General features: G+C 35.0%; 1 protein-coding gene across 2 annotated transcripts in view; it reads right to left on the minus strand.

The window, feature by feature from the left end:
* BUB1 (BUB1 mitotic checkpoint serine/threonine kinase) overlaps window positions 1-20,599 on the minus strand; it is a 107,622-nt gene that overhangs the window by 32,292 nt on the left and 54,731 nt on the right. For both annotated transcript variants that reach the window (XM_056813763.1, XM_007476962.2), the window contains exons 4-15: window positions 19,939-20,135; window positions 17,629-17,672; window positions 15,933-16,036; window positions 14,992-15,044; window positions 14,713-14,894; window positions 11,562-11,713; window positions 9,049-9,446; window positions 6,149-6,207; window positions 4,795-4,923; window positions 4,598-4,708; window positions 3,899-3,995; window positions 2,764-2,845 (exon numbers count right to left, since the gene is read on the minus strand). In XM_056813763.1, coding sequence (XP_056669741.1) covers window positions 2,764-2,845; window positions 3,899-3,995; window positions 4,598-4,708; window positions 4,795-4,923; window positions 6,149-6,207; window positions 9,049-9,446; window positions 11,562-11,713; window positions 14,713-14,894; window positions 14,992-15,044; window positions 15,933-16,036; window positions 17,629-17,672; window positions 19,939-20,135 — 1,608 coding nt within the window. The remainder of the gene's footprint in view (window positions 1-2,763; window positions 2,846-3,898; window positions 3,996-4,597; window positions 4,709-4,794; window positions 4,924-6,148; window positions 6,208-9,048; window positions 9,447-11,561; window positions 11,714-14,712; window positions 14,895-14,991; window positions 15,045-15,932; window positions 16,037-17,628; window positions 17,673-19,938; window positions 20,136-20,599) is intronic.

Consider the following 20,599-nt stretch of genomic DNA (forward strand, 5'->3'; position numbering starts at 1 on the left):
AAATCCCTTGAGAGATAAAGATGGAAAGAGACAATCAAAGGACTCAAAATCTGGTAGAGGTAAGATAAAAACAAAATTTCAAAACATATCTCTACTAATAATCAATCGCCTGCATTTATGTAGTGCTTTAAGATTTATAAAGTGTTTTACAAACATAACCTTTCCTTGGACTCTGAAGTGTCATTAAAAATATAAATGCAGTTATTGGAGGGGATTTTAATGAGGGGTATTTTTCTGTTTTGCTTTTTTGGTCAATGGTGGAAAAGACTTCATTAAGAATAGATATTTGAGATTAACCTAAAAAACTGTGACAGGAAGAAATTAGTCAGAGATGAAAGGTAAGCGAAACATTTAAGGCAGAAATTTGAACGGAGGTATGTAGGAAGAGAATAGAAGGTATATTTAAGGAACAGTAAATAATTTTGTTTAGCTACAATGGAGGCTATATGTAGGTGAGTAGTAGAAATCTAAAAGAGAAGCTGATGCCACATTTTGGTGGGTATTAATATCAGTCTAAGCAGGAGTTTTTATTTCATTCAACAAGCCACTTAAAATTGAGTTGGGGAAGAGACAGCATTTGAGCAATGTTTTGGAAGAAATGATCTGGTAGGGGTATATAAAACAGACCAGAATAGGGACGGACTAGAGAAAGGAAGAACAGTTAGAAGTCTTTGACATTATCCAGATAAGAGCTAATAAGAAATCCGAATTAGATGATAGCAGTGGGAATGGAAAAGGGAGGAAAGGTATTGAAAGGTGTTGAAGTCTATAGGCCTTTACAACTGATTAAATATATACAGGAGGTGAAGAAGAGTTTTTAAAAAATGGCAGAACTTAGAACTTGGATGACTGGCAGAATGGAAGAACCAATAAGAGAAGTAGGGAAGATAGGAGAGGCAGTTTTGAAGTTGATGAAAATAAATTTGGTTTTGGACATGTTACATTTTAGGTATTAGTGGGTACTGGGGATAGAGTACAGCAGGAAAATAGAAAATAGACTAGGCTGGAAGTTGGGAGAGAGATCAGGCCTAGTAATAGAGATTTGAAAGTTATTGCAATGGAAGTGAATGAGATTCCTGAAGAAGACAGTGGAAAAAGACCAGAGGGCTAAGGACTAAGGTTGAGTACTGGTTAAAAGCAGCAATGCCTTTTGGGTTATTCATGTAGCACAGGTACTAGAGTTTGGTTGATACTTCATAATTTTGGTTCAATCCTCGTTTTGTATTTTCCCCTTTAACTTTAAAGTTGAAGTCATATATCAGTGCCCAAACTGCACCCTCATGCTGCATTTGAGCCATAGGTTCACCAATGCAGTCATATATATCATATATTTTAATTCTCAAGTTTATTTTAACTCAAAAATCTCTCTGCACTTTGAAAGGGAAGAAGAGTGAAGTTTGCACTTTTAATTAACAGTGAGGAAAGCTTTCAATCTAGGTGTGAAAAAGGAAATTGGGTTTTCTTTCTCATTCATTCTGAAATCCCTTTAATGATATCTTAACTAAATTTTGACAACTGGATTCATTAGTTCTTAACCTTCAAATTATTTGTGAATGAACTGTGAACAAATACTTGTTACTTCACAAAATATTTGAAGCTAAAGGTACTAAAATGCATTAGACATTTCTTCACATCTATAGCTGCTACACACACATACACACACACACAGAGTAATTATCATAATCGTCAATCTGCTTTTCAGTTTCTCATTTTCAGTTCCAGGGCTATTGAACAGTGCTGAAGAAAACACAGGAAATCCATTACAAATTAGGTAACCTCAGCTGGGTTCTTGCTGACATGTGGAAATTCTTTTAACTTTTCTCTTATTAACCCTCTTTTCCCAGTACATTTTGTTGTTTGCTCATTCTGTTGCATGGTTTTCTAGGCAAAGATAATATAGCGGTTTTGCCATTTCCTTCTCTAGCTCAATTTATAAATGAAGAAACTGAGGCAAACAGGGTTAAATGACTTACCCAAGGCCACACAGATAGTAAGTCACAATTTGAACTAAGAATAAAGCCAGATTTGAACTAAGGTTTTCCTGACTCTAGGCTTGGTGCTCTATCCTCTATGTCACCTAGCTGCCTATATCTCACAGCTCATATTATTTATTATGTCTTTTCTACTTTCCTTTCATCTTCACACCTGATTTTCTTTTTTTTTCTTTTTCTAGGGAATGATTTTAATCCATGCCTTCAGGAAACCAAATGTGGGTCATCTCTACTACTGTCATCCAGTTGTCCCTTTAACATCCTCCCACCCCCACCTGTCCTATGGGTCTCTTTTATATACCATGCCCTAGTCTCTTAATGTATGCTGCTATCACAGATAATTTAATTTTAGTGCTAGAAGGGATCTTACATCCAAACCAAGTTCACACCTGATTTTCAAGAGAAGATTGATACTGAAGTATAGAACTCCCTCATTCCCACATTTTATTTCTCAAAACCTCTTGGCAGCATCAACTATTTGCTCCTTCTTTTTCCCCAGTCATAAGAAGTGATTCTTCAGGCTAATTCCTCTACCTCCATCTTTGATTCCATTCTTTCACTTCTCTCCCAGATCTAGAGATCCTAAGGTCATCTTCTCTTGCAATCTTTCCCTTGGCTCCTTCTCATATCCTTAGTAGACATTTTCTCCCCAAAGGAATGAATGAATGAATAAATAAATATTATGGTTCCCTTGATGGCTGTGGCAAAGGGGTTGAACAGTTTAAAGTTCATTAGGGTGTATGAATGCTAACTTTCTTTCTAATATACTTACATTTGGTTTTGAAGTAGATCTGCTTGAAGGTCGTTCACCAAAGAATCTGGTTCCCATGCTTTTGTTTTTAGACTGTGTTAATCTAGAAAAGATTGGTAATTTCAAAAATAAGTCTGACAGTTGCCCAGAAAAAAAGCCACATTTGTAAACAAAACAGACTAAATAAGTTGAAAAGATGAAGGTGATAGGAAAAAATCAGTTGTCCTGTTAATTGAGATTCTATTAGTATATAGCTATTTTTACTCAGTGAAAGAGATGCACTCATGCAAAATTTGATGAAACAAAATAAATTTAGTTGATTTTTGATGTAAAATGAGAGATTTACCCATGGGTAAATACGCGGGGGTATTAGAGAATCCTACATATTCCAGTCAACAGTCTGGCACAAAAGAATTAAAGTATGGTGGCAATTTGGAAATCATGTCCCCTCCCTGCATCTAGCAGTCCATTTTTTCTTTCCAAGATTTTTGTGTAGTTTTTCCAATCCCTAGACAATATGACTTTGTCCCAAGTCATCAAATTTTTGCATTTATTTATCTCTGTAAGAGAATTTTCAATGAATTAATGGAGCTAGAGTCACACAATCAGCTGTCATCTACTAGTAAAGTACAACAATATTCCCTACTTAGAAAATGACTTCCTTTTGAAGCTTCAGGTAACAGAAAACCATTTCCTACTTTTTAAAAGTCGTGAGTCCAAATATTACATATTTAATTTTATTTATAATGATGGATGGTTATTTACTATACATTATATACTACCTATATGTTTTTAGGCATGTTATTTAACCCCTCTGGGTTAAATCTGTAAGATCATCTGATAGTTCATAGATTAGAGGCTAAAAGGTACCTCTGGTGGCATCCAGTCCAATTTCCACATTTTATAAATAAGGAAAATGAGGCTCTAGTAATTTAAATGATTTGCCCAAGGTCACATAGGTAGAAAGTAGCTGATTAATTTGAAATCAGATCCTTTGATTCCAAATCTAGCACTTTTCTCCGTGCATAGACTGCCTCATGACCAGGTTTAGACAAGATGATTGCTAAGTCACCTTATAGCTCTAAATCTTTTAATCCTATAGGAATAAGCAATGTTCTATTTCCCAATCCTAAATATTGTAACTATGTTGTTTTACCCAGCATTCTCTTTACTTCCATCTTCAAAGATGGAAAAAGCAGGTGGCACAGATGGAACATCATTAACTCCCCAAGCTCCAAGGGGTTGTATGGTCTCTGCAAGACAGGTAAGTGTGATCAAATTCGATGTTATAAAAATGACATATTTTCTGTTTTTTATTAATTAATGAGAAACCAATTAGGTGTCTTGATTTATGAAACCAAAGTAATCATATCAAATATTTATGTAACTAGTCTAAGTTTTCTCCTTATAAAGCACAAATCAGATGTTTTGATATTTCTTTCAAATAGAAATGTGCTTAAAAAAGCTGTATATATCATTTTTATTAAATGACTTTTATTTGGCTTTAATTAAGCTTGACAATTCATTTTTGATTAATATTTAATTTGACAGTGGCCAACACTTAATTTATCTTTTAAAACTCTTACCTTCTGTCTTAGTGGATTAAGACAGAGGTTAAATGACTTGCCTACTGTCACATAGCTGTTGTGTCTTAGGCTGGAACTGAACCCAGATCTTTCTGATTCCAGGTTCAGCTCTCTATCTATTTAGCCCCCTAGTTGCCTCCTATTGGTCTACTATCGTTCCTTAATTTCTCATCTTACCAACTAAACTGTAATCCCTCCCAGACAAAGAAGCATGTACATCGTGAGTTCATAAATATGTGTCTGATGAAAAGGAAGAAAGGAAGTCATACTTTGGGAATGGTCCTTAAATGCATCATCACTTTGATTCAGGGAGGAAAGTTTATCTTCTTCAACAGAAACTTCAGGATGTGAAGTTTCCTGAAACATATTCATTATGAAACCTTAAGAAAAGAAAGGAAAAGTTCATTACAAAAAAAGGATTGCAAAAGAATTTTCGTGGCAAGATAGAGTCCAAAAGGCCTCTTACCTAGTGCTTCTTTGGTGTGAACTGTGGGTGAAGGCTGGACTCTTGATGGGGTGGCTTGTATCATTCCTGCTGATGTGTTGGGTGTTACATGAGAAGTACTTGCACCAAAGAATGAAGGTGTTTCAGATGCTAATGTAAATTGTTTGAGAAATGTAGTGTCAGAACAATAAGTTAAAACTTTCAGAAAAAAATTTACTACTACTAGGTAAATTTTCATTTCAAAATTCTTATTTTCAATCACTTATTCTCATATTCTCAATCATACTAATACTACCACTTTCCTTTATATGGTACTTTTTTTTCCCCTCCAAGGCACTTTTACAGAGGAAGAATCACTGGGCCAAGAATTTGGACATTTGGACTCGTGTCCTCTGTATCACTGCTTTGTTACATCACCATGGGGATGAATCTTACCTACTCTGAACCCTCTCAGCCGTAAAATGAATAGATTCAATTCAATGAACTCAAAACAGCCCTCCTTGGTTCCAATTATCTCTGAGATGAACCCTACTTTACTCTTATATCATTACTAGGATATAAACTCTCAACAGTTTGTAGAGAAGTTCAGCAACTTGCTTGTGATTCCAGCAAGCTAGTGGTAGAGTTAGAAACAGACTCCTGATGTCCTGCCTCTCAGCCCAGTACTCTTTCCACTGCCCATGTATTACACAATGAGCACTTATTAAGCACCTATGACTCTCAGGAATTGTGTTAGGTGCCTGGGAGACAAATAAAAAAATAAGACAGTCCCTGCCTTGAAGAACTTACATCCTTCAGAGGGGATATAGCATGTACACAGATAAGCAAATAGAAGATATATACACAGTAATTTGGGAGTGGGAAACATTTAATTCGGGAGATTAGGAAAGGTTTCCCACTTTAAACTGGATTGGAGAGCAGGAGTAATCAAGCAGCAATAGCTCTACCTGCTTTCTGATCCAGTTTGTTTAAAGTGGGAAATTTTGGGGGGCTGTTTATTTTTTTTATCCCACATAGTTAAAATTAGTCTTCAAAGGAGCTAGTGGTACTAACATCACAGAGGACAGTATGTGAGAATATTCAGTATTGAACTGACAATGTAGAAAGACTTATTCATGTAAGAGGGGAAAGGAAAGGGTGCTTCATATTTTAGACATTATCAGATATACAGCTCATCTTATGTTCAAAGACATTGATTAACTGCTAACAAAAAGATACCAAAAGTTTTACAACAGCCCCTATATTCTAATTAAATTCAATCTAAACCTCAAGCTCACTGAAGGACAGAAGTTACTTTTTCCATTGCAACAAAACAGACCTAGGTGTTTTGCAGTCAATAATGAATTGGTGATAACTTGGTTATATGAGTAATTACCTTCTTTAAATTTTGGTCCAGAATACACATTTGATTCGTAAGTATTTTTATTCACATATCTAATGGAAGGAAAAAATGTATAGTTATCTTGAGTATAAACAGTTACTATATTAAGAAATCTTCAAGAAAAAAATAGTTAGACTACAGCAATAAACTTCTCCTCTTCCTAGCCATTCTTGATTTCAAACCAGAGATGGAATTTTTTTAGACTTGAGAATATACTTGGATCAATAGAAATGTTGTATCTCAAAGAAAAATGTCCAGTAATACTCAAATGGATGTGAAATCTCAATCTGAATGTTTTCTCTAACTGCAGACTGCAACCCATCCATGCTTTTCCAATCTATGTGTTCTCCTATAAATTTACCACAGAAGGTACACCCAATGTGCTTGAGGCCTTCTTTACTTTCTCTTGACACTGCATGGAAAGGGGAAGAGCACTAGGACTCTCCAATGGTTATCTCTCATTTCTCTTCCTAACATCTATTTCAGTGGTGGCATTTCAACTATTTCTTTGGAGTTCTTTATTATATATTGCAGCCTACTCACAACTGCCACGTGCCTCCATTGTTCTCTATGTGACATTTGTTTTTAGTTCTTTAGAGACTTTCGTGTTCCATGTCGCTTCATCATATACCACCACCAGTGGAATACCAGGCACCCCAAGAAAGAGGTATTAAATGTTATGCTTAAAATCAGTGACTAAACATCATCAATGGCTAATCCAAAAATACTTCTAGAGTCAAGAATAATTTGGTAAAAGATATACTTTTCTAATCCAATACGATTAAATACATTTACAAAGGACATAGCATCAAGGAGAGGGGGAAAAAACTCAATAAAACATATCAATTTAACTTAAATGTCTTAATCACATGAGGGAAAAATTGTCAAGTTTTTAGTTGTTCATTGAATTATATTCCATATTATATCACTAAAAAGTTTTTTGGACTCTTTCCCCAATTTTCTAATTATCTTTTCACATTTTAAAAAATCAAATGTTCTAGAGTTCTAAAACAACTGACCTGCAAACAAAAATGGCACTCAGCATATTTGTCACACATTATTTTCAACATATTAGAGACAGATGATTAGACTTTGAGGGATTCCCTTAAATAGCAATAACCAACTGCTAAGAATAAAAGGACATACTATCTCCTTCTGAAGTGAGAAAATCGACAGAACTCTAGACAGTCTTTAGAAATTTAGAGAAAATGTGAAGAAATGTTATGAGAATATCAATGGAAGGAAATGAGTTTATTTCACTTGGAAGAGAAATGCCCTTGGGAATGAGTGGCTGACAACATGAGTTGTCTATAAGTATCTGAGGATCTAGTCTGTGAAAGAGATTAGGTACACTCTGCATGGTTCAAGACAGTAGAACTAGTAACAAAGGGTAGAAATTGAAGCAGCAGATTTTGTCTTGATATCTAGAAAACTCTGGAACTGAACTATGCAGAAGTTGCCTCAGGATATATTGGGTTCCATTTCCCAAGAGTTAAGGCTGGATGGACATGATGAGTATGTCATAGAGGGAGTTATTTGTTCAGTTATGGGTTAGACTAGACAGCTACCAGATTTTCCTTCAACTCATCTTCTATGTTAGTCTGTGGAGAGAAATGTAAATTGTTACATGTAACTTTAAATTGATGTACAAATAATTTATTAACATGTACTATATATAAAGTCTTAAACTTGTTCCATTTCCTTGGTATAAGAGGAAGAATGCTTCTGGCAAGTCACTCTAGAGAAGTGACTGTACAAGTGACTGTAGCTGTGTTGATAAGGGAAGATAGATACTGGGCAGTTTTGCTAGGGTAGAGGTATGATGATTCCTAGAAACCATAACTGGGGGAAATTTTAAGGATGAAGCAATTTTATTCTGATTCATCCTTAAAATTTGTGTGCTCTCTCTCTCTCTCTCTCCAGCACAAGGCTCAATAAGAAAGTTGGTCATTACTGTGAGAATATAGCTAGGAGGCAGATGTACCACAAAGTTGTTTTCCAGGCAAGAATGTAACTCCACACAGAGAAGCCTGATGTTAGTAATGTGGGAGCAGGGACTAATTAAGTTCCTAGGATGCTTTACTGCCAGACTCTAAGGCTACTATAAAAAAATTAAGAAAAGTCCCTTGGGCTATAATCAGATTATTTTCTAACTCTATAAACTATGAGGCATTTTTTGGGGTACTCTCTTTCCTTTCATTGCTAGGCTCAAAAATACTTTTGGCTTGACGCCATTGAAAATAAAAGGGCAACTATCTTAAAGTGGTGGGAGAGAAAGGGATTGGTATAGTGCCAACAAACATTTATTGAGGTTCTAGGAAAGAGAGAATGGAATATTCTAGGAGAAATACTGGATTTTGATTTATCCCTTCCCCTTCTTGCCAAGAGTTGTCCCCATGTCCTCAGAAATACATATAATGTAGAATTAAAACCAAATGAAAATCACAGATTTTAATAACTAATACAGTAAAAATTAGAATTCTCAAAGTGCAAATCAAATACACCAACTTGTAAAATCTCTCAAAATTAAAATCTTCAAGACAGTGTTTGGTTTTACTTTGGCAGAGAGTATCTTAGATATTAATCTCACACAATTCCCACTGGGAGACTGTGAATCAGAAACTTTGTCTGGTTTAACAATTACCCACACATATCCAAGTTAAGACTGGCAAGCAATGATAATTTTGGTTTAATAGTTGGATTTTCCTTAGTAAATATTAAGAAGTATCAAGCTGAGTTTTAATATGGGGAAAAAGTTGGATTCAAGAAGGAACCATGAAACAGTGCTTCTTTTAGAGAAAAATCTTGAGGTTGGGGGAAATTTTAGGATAATCTAGTCATTCAGTAATGCAACTGTTTAAATATACAAAGTAAAAAGGCTATTTTATACATACTGTTCTTTAAATTCCAGATCTTGAGAAGATACTGAGAGCTTCTGAAAAGGCTCAGGCATAATATTCATGTTACTGCTTTCAGCTCGTACTTGTTGGCAGGCCTGACGCAGACCAGGGTCTTCTTGAACTCTGCTGGCATCGTTTCTGTCTCCTTTAAATGTGAAGTCTGTTTCTGGCTGGGGCCTCACAGATAGGGGACAGGTAACATTTTGGTTTAACCTTGGTAACAATGAGGTGGTGGTAGTATTGGTAGTAGTCTTCACTGAGATTGGTTCAAAAGGAGACACCATTAGCTGCTTGTCTCTTATATTAACTGTGGGCTGTTGACTTTTGGCTTGATATGGTCCAGATGGTTCTTGTGGCAAGCCTGCACTCGACCTCACACATATAGGATGAGCCTTTTAAAGTGAATTTAAAAAGGAAATTAAGTTCAAAATTACTAAGTGGTAATTTCAGTCCTGTAAAGATATTTATTCCTTTGGGTCAAATGTCTCCACCTAGTGGATACCTTTACTTTTTGAATTCTCTTTGTTGGTGCCTTTAGTCTGGAATTAGAGAATTCTAATTTTACTCTATTAGTTATTAAAATCTGTGACTGTCATTGGTTTTAATTTCATATTGTATATATCTCTGAGGAATGGGGACAGTTCTTGGCAAAGAAGGATTTGGATAGTTTTGAAATAATTACCATACAATAGTCTTTACCCTTTCTTCACACGTGAGGATAACTTTGGTATCTTCTTAATCATTGCTATCCTACAACTATTCTAACTACTAAATCCTCTTCAGTATACAAAATAAAAAAAGTTTGTTCTGTTCAAATTATTTCATTACTAGTTGCATACAGTAGGTACTTGACGAATTATCTTTGGGGAGAAAAAAATGAAACAATATCATGGATCCAAAATATGTGTGAAGAGAGATGTAGATATTTTGTTAAGGGGTGGCTATATTATTCGGCTTACCAATAAACAAGTAAAGTGTTTTAATGCAAAAGAAGAATGATATTATATGGCCAATATTATTTTTATTGGTAAATATATTTATGGTCTTGGATTCTCTCTTAAAACAAAGAGAACATTTTTTTTAAACCTTTACCTTCCATCTTGGAGTCAATACTGTGTATTGGTTCCAAGGCAGAAGAGTGGTAAGAGCTGGGCAATGGAAGTTAAGTGACTTGCCCAGGGTTACACAGCTGGGAAGTGTCTAAGGCCAGATTTGAACCTAGGACCTCCCGTCTCTAGGGCTAGCTCTCAATCCACTGAACTACCCAGCTGCCCCCAGAACATTTTTTCAAACTCTTATAATATGGTTAATCAAAAGCAAATTGAATTAGGAGTCAAAAACATAGGACTTGGCTTGAGTCCTACTTCAAAGAGTCATTTGATAGTGGGCAGATTACTTGACCTCTTTGTGTCTCAATTTCCATAACTGCAGATTAGATTAGGATCCATCATAGCTCTAACAATCTATGAATAGCAAGGGGCAGCTAGTGGACACAGTGGATAAAGCACCAGACCTGGAGTTGTAAAGATATGGGTTCAAATGTGGCCTCAGTCACTTCCCAGTTGTATAACCTTCTGAGTATGTCACTTAATCCTGTTTTCCTAGCTCATGCCTTTTTATTTTAAGACAGAAAGGAAGGTTTTTTAAAAAAAAATCTATGAAGTCAATATATGCAAATGAGAATGATCCATAATATATCAACATGGAGGAATTTTATAGAAATCCTAGGCAACTGCTTAAAGCACACAGAGGTTAAGAAATTTGCTCACAGTCACACAGCTATTAAATCAGAAGTCAGTTTTAAACCCAGGTTTACATTGGCTCTATTTTATAATCAGATATTTAAGGTTCAACTACATGTGAAAGTGGAGTCTAAACTCCCTTCCTTATTCTGTTCCCACCCTTATAGTTTTCTGGGGATATCAGGAGAAATTATGGCCACTGCTATCTTACTACTTAATATCTTGTTCGGTTGTGACATAATTAATACAAAAACAGAAAAGAAGCTCTAGTTGGCTTAATATTGGATTAAAATGTTTTTTAAAACTCTGAAAGCTACCAACCAACAAAACAGAGCTGCCAAATATTATAATAGGGAGAATAAGGTAGCTTTTAACACTAAAGAACGATTCTGGTTTTAGGAATAGAAGAGTATCGCCATTTATAATTCTAAGGTCAGAGAACAGTGACTCTCCTCCGTGCCTTCCTTATACTTTTTGGAATCCTTTTCTTCTTTCAAAACTTAGCCCAGGTGCCAGCTTGTTGTCTATAAGGCACTCTCTCGTTCTCTAAGTCTTTCCTCTAGCCCAAGGTTGTCAGTATTTTTTCTGTCCCCAAATTACCTCTTATTTTACTATGGTTCTTAACTACTTATGCGTGTACACACTTAGCCAGTCATTTCTATCTTGTGTCGTATAAGCTAGAGGGTGGGGATGCTTTCATTTTTTGGTCATTATACTTCTGGGCAATCTGTAATAGGTTGTTAATGTTTGCCTAGTTGAAATTACCTCAGATCTACTCTGGAGAGTAGCTGCATTTCCCTGAGAAGTCTTCATCACTTCAGCCAACTGCTTGTGAAGTTCATCCATTTTCTGTTGTAAAAGCTGCTCCTCAAAAGCATCAGCTTCTTTCCTTTTTAAATATTCTTTATCTTCATTCACTTAATGTATAAATACATTAAAATATAATAATTTAAAGCTTTACATGCAAAACAAAGCCCTTAAGGTATAGCAATCTGTACAAATTCAAAAGTGATTTTCAGGATGAAATTTTTTTAAACTGTATTTATTTTTTATTTTTATATTTATAAATATATATTTATTTTTTTATTTAAAATTTAAATTAATTAATTTTAAATTAAAAATTAAATTAAATTTAAATTTAAAAATATAAATTATAAAAATTATTTTATAATTTCTATACTTACCGCTCATTGAGATGTGATTCTTCTCCTGATAGAACATATCAAAAGTCTAAGGAATATGATACTATGGCTACAGATTGTATTTAAAATTTCATTAGATCTTTGTTGGTCTATCCCAATAGTATATTTAGGTCTGGAGTCTCTTAATTTTATTTACGCATGCATGCACACATGCACACACACTTGTTCATCCAATAACCATATATACTGAAGTTCCTAGCAACAAATCTGCTGTGAGCATAGCAAGTCCATGAGAAACTCAATAAGAATGATGCCTTCAAAAGACTTAAAAGGAAATATGGTAATATGCATTAAAATATCAGTCTAGAATTGTATTGGTGAGAATGTGGCATGGGTACCGGGATGGAATGGAGGGGCTTAAAAAGTTCACCAACACTGATCTAGAATAATTTCTAAAATGGCAATCAACATTCATTCATTATGCCATAAAATGCTATTATTTACAGACTAGTTTTTGACAGTACTCAGAATTCTGAATCTGACTGAATAAAGCATGTAACTTAATATTCTGTTATTTAGCTTGGGTGTTTTGAGGAGGGGGTTCTGGATTTCATCAGCTGTGGAGAACTTCCAGTGTGGAAACTTCCTCTACTAACTGTAGATCTCTGTGTTTTATATTGATAATCTTAGTTGCCTGGAGCCCTGACAAGTTATATGACTTATCTGTGGTTACAATGTTTGAAGGACTCAAGTGAAGTGATTGTACGTAGGCCTTCTTGACTCTAAGCCCTCTAACCAGTAGACCACACTGCCTCTCAAGTAATTTTACTAACAAAAATGTATTTTTGCCCTCTAGTTTATGCTCATTTAATGCTGCTGACTACAAATTCATAAGTAAAGACAACTTGTGTGTGTGTGTGAGAGAGCGAGAGAGAGAGAGCGAGAGAGAGAGAGAGAGAGAGAGAGAGAGAGAGAGAGAGAGAGAGAGAGAGAAAGAAACAGAAGGAAAAGCCAGAACACAGTGAATAGAATCTAACAGGTTCTCTTGTTCAATGGTTACTGAAATCTAGGTAAGTTTATTTTTCTTCCTTCAAAATTCACATTATCATTATAAATTATAAACACATGGAAATCCTATGTAAGGTTTCCGTATCAAGAGGGGAAGACTACTATACAAAGACCACTATCCATAAGATGGATGATTCAACTCACTGTACTTTTACCTAAATCCTCAAAGTATTAAAATTTTTTTTTGTTTTCTTTCCTTAGTAACAGTATTTACCCTGGAGAAGAGCCATGAACTTAAATACTAATCATGGATCTTTTCTTTATAAGAAATAATTTAGGGGGCAGCTGGGTGACTCAGTGGATTGGGAGCCAGGCTTACTCTTATCACTCTTTGGCCTTAAAATCAATACACAGAAAAAAAAAATATACAGCATTGATTCTAAGATGGAAGGTAAGGGTTATTTAAAAAAAAAAATATATATATATATATATATACATTTAAAAAGTACTTTACCTAGAGATTTAAGAACACTATTTGCAGAAATAATAAAATACTGAATACTTCAGTGCAGCCTGGATTTCATTCATGTGTATATTTTCCTCTGCTGTTATAGATGACAGCCCTTCTCCATCTTCCTAACTGATTAGACTCATCTATATCTTTACACATCAGAAACCTTCCTCTTGGTTTTTATATGGCTTGTGGGTACCAGTAGAAGACTTCGGCTGTTTGACTGTTATTTTTCAGTCTTGCTACATAATTAGACTAAGTATTTCTAGAATGATATTCCTTTTGTCACTTTTGCATATAAGCTGAAAGAGTCCTGAAACTACTTTATCCAATCAATACTTGAGCTCTTTTTCAAGAGAAGAGTGTTAGCAGTGATGGGCAATATCAATTTAGAAAAGAAAGTCATTTCTAAAATCCTACAGAAGAGTAAAGTGGAAGATTATAAGCATTATTGCTTCATAAACCTATGTAAGGTAGAGGAGAAAAATCTATGGAGCTCTTGTAATGAGACCCAACTAAGACAAGCCAAACCAAGTGTAGCACAAATGAAATTACAGGGGAACAAAAGAAAAAAGATAAGAGTGTGTAAGAAATAAAGATTATATCAAGTAAACAGAGGAAAGTTAAAAAATTAATTCTGATTAAAATCTTGGACATTACTGATCTCAGACTCCTGCTTGTCCATGTTCAGTTCACTCTTCTCTCAAACTGAAGGTGGCAGTGTATAAGATAAATGTGAGAAAGCTATATATGAAGCCACAAGTCACTTGTTTTCACCACTATTTTAGGTGTAAATACTGGATGCTATTAAGATTATGCATGTTAGAAGTTCATATTTTAAAACAATGGAGATTTCTCAGGCTTAAACAGAGCTCAGACAAATTTCTAAGATTTAGAATAAAGGATAGGAAAGTTGTGGCCAATTTGGTGACATGCCAAGTTGGAAGGGAAATGTTTAAGAAGCATTACTAAGATGGGAGCAATATACTCAATCCATAACACAGTGAACTATATGGGAAGAAATTAATTTCATTTGATTCAGGACCCTGACAGAATCTCACAGACTATCCCAGTGAACCCCGAGCTGCTTATCTTGTTAGGATTTAGGGGAGTGCTCCTCAGCTCTCATGACAGTAACTGAGTGCCCCTCCCTTTAAATACTCCAACAACAAGTTATAATGCAACAGAAGTTCAATTACACGGCCTCTGAGATAAGGAATAAGAGTAAGTCAAATAAAAGCACAATCATAAATACCCCATTCTTTTTGTTTTCTCTGCTTGTGCTTCTGAGCTCTCAGTTCCTCAAAGGATAATTCAGAATCTCCACAAATGAGCTTGTCCTTGCAGTACATACAAACTTGCTTGATATCACTTCTGGATGCCAAAGAAGATTGCTGGACTGAATAACCTGATTTGGAAATGACCGTTCGTTGTTCTCTGAAATGGAGAAAAATGGCACATCCATTTACTACTGCAGACTTCATCTTGTTCTTCTCTAAAGCAAATCAAATATTTAAGTATGGGCAGTACTTACAATTTTGATTCTATACTGTTAGTAGATGACTGCACTGCAGAAGGAAGTGGACCCTAAAAAAATTGCAACGTATTCTTTTATTAAAATATATTTTTACCCAATCAACTCTGCCTAATAGTTTAGATTGATTAAAAAAAAATTTGAATAACTTTTCTTTGCTACCACTATTAGTTGAGGTTTCTACTCAGTGGATTTGCCTTTTAAAAAAAGAGACATGTGATTCTAGCAATTAGGAAGCCAAATATAAAATTAAATTAATCTAATAAATCACCTGATGTGGGAGGAGGGTACCTAAATTTTCTTAAGACAGTCATCAATAGGTCCTGAGTTCAAATATGACCTGAGTTCAAATATGACCTCAGACATTTCCCAGTTGGGTGACCCTAGTGAGTCACTTAACCCCCCATTACCTAGCCCTTACCACTCTTCTGCCTTAGAATTCTTACACAATATTGATTCTAAGACAAAAGTTAAGAGTTTAAAAAAACCCAACATAATCTTGGCAATGGTGTACAACAGAGGTGTCAAAGTCAAATGGAAATTGATTTAGGCTGCTCTCGCATAACAAATTTGACACTTGAATCTCCTGTAACAGATACTGATCAATCTGCAGTATAAACTTGTTGCCTTTACTTGCTAGATTAAGTATTCTCTCTAAAAATCTAACAATAACATAACTATTTTTTGTGACAAATTTTTCACCCACCTCTAAGGGGTCCTCTATAATAATAATAATGATAAATTATATATATATGTATATTTTTTTGACATGTAATGTCAGAATACCAGTGAACTCTTAATTAACATCTTAAAACTTCACCATAAGACAAAAATTCTCAATTGTCTACTTGATTTTCATATCTCAAATTCTATTAAGTGATTGATGGGCAACAACTTTGGGCAATACTATTCCTAATCATCCCATGAATTTTTTTGACTACCTGACTTTTAGGAGGGCAAGCTGGGTCAGCATTTCCTGGAAGTGTTCTTATTGTGTTCATTTGATTTACAATTTGAGAATTGCGAAGGGGTTCTGGGGCTTCAACTGGAAAAAAATAAATGAATGGAATGATTAGTCAAATAAAAACTCATAAGTAAAGCTATTCAACAAAAGATTATAGCTATATTTGAAATAAAATTGAAGAGGAAAATCATAAATTATTCATATGTAGTCATAGACCATATAACTGCTTTTGTTATTTAGTGAACACTTCCCAGAGATGATCCTCTAATTAGTTTAATTATTCTTCTGATCAGTTCTCATCATTGCAGGGGATGAAAGGAGTTTTAAAACATTCTACTAAGCTCAACCAACAAGGCAGGCCATTTTGAAACTGTTGTTGCAATGTAGTCTTTTCTAGGATTTGAATTTATTAATTAGTAAGTAGATTAAACACATAATTTAGCACTTAATTTGAACTGAACCAGTTTGTTAATATGTGTTTAGTAAATAACTATTGGATTAGATTCCCTCTAGCATTTTGCTCTGCACAATAAGTATTTGAGTTAAATTTCAGAAACAAGATGGAATTATGAGAAATGATGATCGCACAAACATGCTTTTTGTGACCTTTCATTTTGAAAGTTATTCAATCTAATAATTATCAGATATATAGTAACTACTAGATGCCCAACACTATGAAATATATAATAAATTCAGGCAATTTTTGAATTAAAGAACAACCAACAAATGGCTATTATGAAACAAAAAACAAAACCAACTTCTGAGTATTTTGAGAATCTATTGATTTAGAAGCAGAGGAACAAAGAAATTCTGAAAAGCAGGGGAACTAAACCCAGAAGCTGGCCTATCTCTCCCCATCCATCACACTCCACATGGCTAAAAACATCTTCCCATGTATAGCCTGAATTTTTTCTCTACTTAGTTTTTTCCTTACACTAATGGAAATTCCAAACACTAGAGATTTAGTTCTGCTAATAAGCATTTTAATGAAATATAAAAATCCCTAAGATTAAGGTGCTAGCTGCCAATTGTTCACACTTAAGTGTGTATAGTGTGAATAAGCAGCCTCATTAGGGGGATGATATTGTGTTTAGGGGCCAGAGAATTAGGTTATTTTGTAAAATGAAGAACTTTCACAGGAAGAACAAGTAGCAGGTACTGAATTGGGGGAAGGGGGAGAGAGTAACATGAAAACAATAGATATTTAGGGAAAGATATATCAGGAAGTAGAAGGATGTTAAAGAAATTTCATCAACTTTAAAATTTTGCTTAGCACTGTCCTTGTATCCAGTAATGGAAATCATTTAGGTATTTGAACTACTTGATTCCCAAGATCCGGATCTCAGGAAAATACCTCAGATATACTTTAAATAGATTTTTGCAAACTACTCTAGATCGAATTTATTACACAACTGAGTAACTTTGCAACTAAACCTATACATAGATTAAAGGCTGACTATGCCAAACATATTCCTTGTTCTTAAAGAATTCTGTTTACAGGAAAAGAACCTATATTCACCTTGGAGGCTCCTAAATCATCTAGTAGAGCTTTCTAGATATAAATATCTATAAATGCTTAAGGTGTAGGAAAAAAATCATTCAGAAGAGGTCAAATTGAAGCCTATTTTTGCCTAAATTAGTAGTAACTTCAACTTTGGAAAATGCATTTTTACCTTGAGCTGGTAAACATGTTCCAGTAAGTCGGTTCTGGAATAAACTAAATAAAAACGAGAGCAAAAGTTAAGAAAAAATACAACCCAAAGCAAATGTTACTTTTGAAGATACATTTTTTTGTGAAAGGAAAAGGAAAACGAAATGAAACAAGATAACCAATTAAGACACTAATAATTTCACATAAATCAATATGAAATGAAAAAGTAGCATTGCTTTGGAATAAACAAATTTAACAAATGTTCATTATACCATATAGATTAATGGCTCCATTGATGGGTCTTATTGCCATGAGTACTCTCTACCCCAACAAAGATGGTAACCCCTCTACACTTGATACTATGCAAGTCTTGTCTATGGCTTCCTATAAAATTATCTATAAATGATCTATCCTAAGTGCTACAGGCCTTCCTCTGATTGTTTTAATGTCTTAGTTGGTGGTTCAGCCTCTGAGCAGTTCATATATCTTTTATATCTCCTCATACTTGTTACGCAACAAATCATTTTTTTCTGATCACAAATGCCCTTGATACCTTTTTTTTTTGGTCACTTATATAATCATAGATTTAGAATTGAAAGAGAGCTCACTTTTTTCAAACAAGTTATCATTGGCAATCTGCAACAGGTTACTTATGTCCCTCACTCATCTTTCATCCACCTGCAATACTGAATTATTTGATACAGTCACTTATAGCCATGTAGAATTACCCCCAAGAACACTGGCTACAAGTGACTGTATCAAATAATTCAGTATTGCAGGTGGATGAAAGATTAGTGAGGGAATGGGGACATCGGGGTGGCTCAATGGATACCAATGGATACAGAACTAGGCCTGGAGACAAGAAGCTCTGGGTTTAAATCTGGCCTCAGACACACCCTAGCTTTGTGACTTTAGGCAAGCCACTTAACACCAACTGCCCAGCCCTTACTGCTCTTCTGCCTTGTAACTAATGTGATTGTAAGATAGAAGGTAAGGGTTAAAATAAATAAATATTTGCAGTTACATGCAGTGTAGGGGATTACTGATATGTTCTATACTATCACCTCAAAGTAATGAACACTTCTCTCCTCTTACTCAATCCAGACCCACTTTAATGTCATCTTTGGTGCTTACTTAAGGTAGGCACTGATCAAGCTATCTATTCAGCTTTAGGTCAAAATCTTGGCAAATACTTTGGCTTTTCCAATGGGAAAAGTTAAATAGATTTCTTTTGAAAAGACTAGATCTCATATAAGAAGCCCTTATGTTCACGGTAATCAACATTTCATCCACAAATGATTATCTTGTAACCAGTGATGGCAAATCTAAGGCATGGGTGCCAAAGATGGCATGCGGAGCACTCTGGGGGCACATAGTTACCCTGGCCCCCCCCCCCCCCCCAGTTCATTACTAGAAAGGCAGAGGGCCTTGGGCAGAGCTGCTCCCCTCCCCCTCTCCACCATGCCTCCCTGCCATTCTACCTACTAGGCCAATGGGAGTGCTTCCTCCCTCCCTTGGTGGGTAAGGGGGGTGGGGGGAGGGCCCAGCACTCTTAACTCTAAAAGGTTCACCATCACTGTTTTATTTATACACACACACACACACACACACACACACACACACACACACACACACACACAAACTTATAATACACTTATTTATTTATATAACTGCTTAAAGAGAATGCCTACTCAAATTTTACTTAGAGCATGCCCCCATGATCTTTAACAAGTAGATTACCTTATTTGGGGTTTCACTTAATGTATCAAAAAAGGAATTTTATATAACTGTGGCACATGTTAGTGAACATTTAAGAATGTATCTTGTTCTATCAAGTCAAATTTCTTTTGTAATCAATGATAAGCAGAGAAAAATGTTGTAACTTCTAAAACTCTTAAGTCAGTTGTTGAACCATTAACGTGTCTGTTTAGAATTGTCTGCAAATGTTCCTTTATCATGCTTTGGTCAAGTGTACCCTTGATACATGCATAAATTATTTTCAAAATTCTTAGTTATATGAAAAAGTACTTAAAAGGGCTGTCGTAATCTCAGTCACTTCCCTAACCCACTTTATTCTTCTGGGGAATAATTTTTTTTTAAATGACTGCCGAGTGCCTTTAAAATTCTGCCCTTGAGAATTGCTCAAACAGCTCACTTTGTACTTATTAGCCATAGCCAACAGAAAAGGTAAATCCAACTTAAAAGCAACAGCTAAGTTTGAGATGTTTTGGCAATATTTATTTGCCAGGAGTGAGTACTTTGCTGAATAATATGGAGGACAGTGCTGCAAAATAGAATGTATAACCAAAGCAGATTTATCAATATAAATTACCTGTACTGTTGATGCAATATTTCTATAGGTTCTGCCTTGTTTTGAATTCCTTCAAGAAAAACAGCATTGGCACGTTGTAGATCTCCTTGGATTTCAAGGTGCTGAGCCCAAGCTAAATACAGAGCTGATGACCCAATGCCAATCCCTTGACTGTGTATATATTCATAAAACTGACAAGGTTCACTGTTAAATTCAGCCTAGAGAAATCAAAAGAAAACATAAGCTTCAGATGTTTCATAGTAATACTGAAATTACCATGCCAAATTAAACCCATGATCCCATTTTGCTTAATATTATTGCCAGAAATTTTAAGTTGTTATGCCATGGAAGGCCACAGTTAACTTCTAATGTCAATCATACCAATTAAATATAATTCCGATTTCCTTAGTTGCCACTTCTGGTCATATGATCCATAAATCTGAACTGTCTTTAGTCTATTTATCTCTTCTTGTCTTTGAGATGATTCTCATGAGTTAATTACCTATTATATGAAGTAATATTTATTGCCCTAAAGATTTCCTCTGTCAAATTTCAAAAGTCTCTTGCCCAAATTGGGACACTAATGCATTGCTGGTGGAGTTGTGAATTGGTCCAAACATTCTGGAAGGCAATTTGGAATTATGCCCAAAGGATTTTAAAAGAATCACTACCCTTTGATCCA

This window comes from Monodelphis domestica, chromosome 1, assembly GCF_027887165.1.
Source record: "Monodelphis domestica isolate mMonDom1 chromosome 1, mMonDom1.pri, whole genome shotgun sequence".
In the NCBI taxonomy this organism is placed as follows: domain Eukaryota; kingdom Metazoa; phylum Chordata; class Mammalia; order Didelphimorphia; family Didelphidae; genus Monodelphis; species Monodelphis domestica.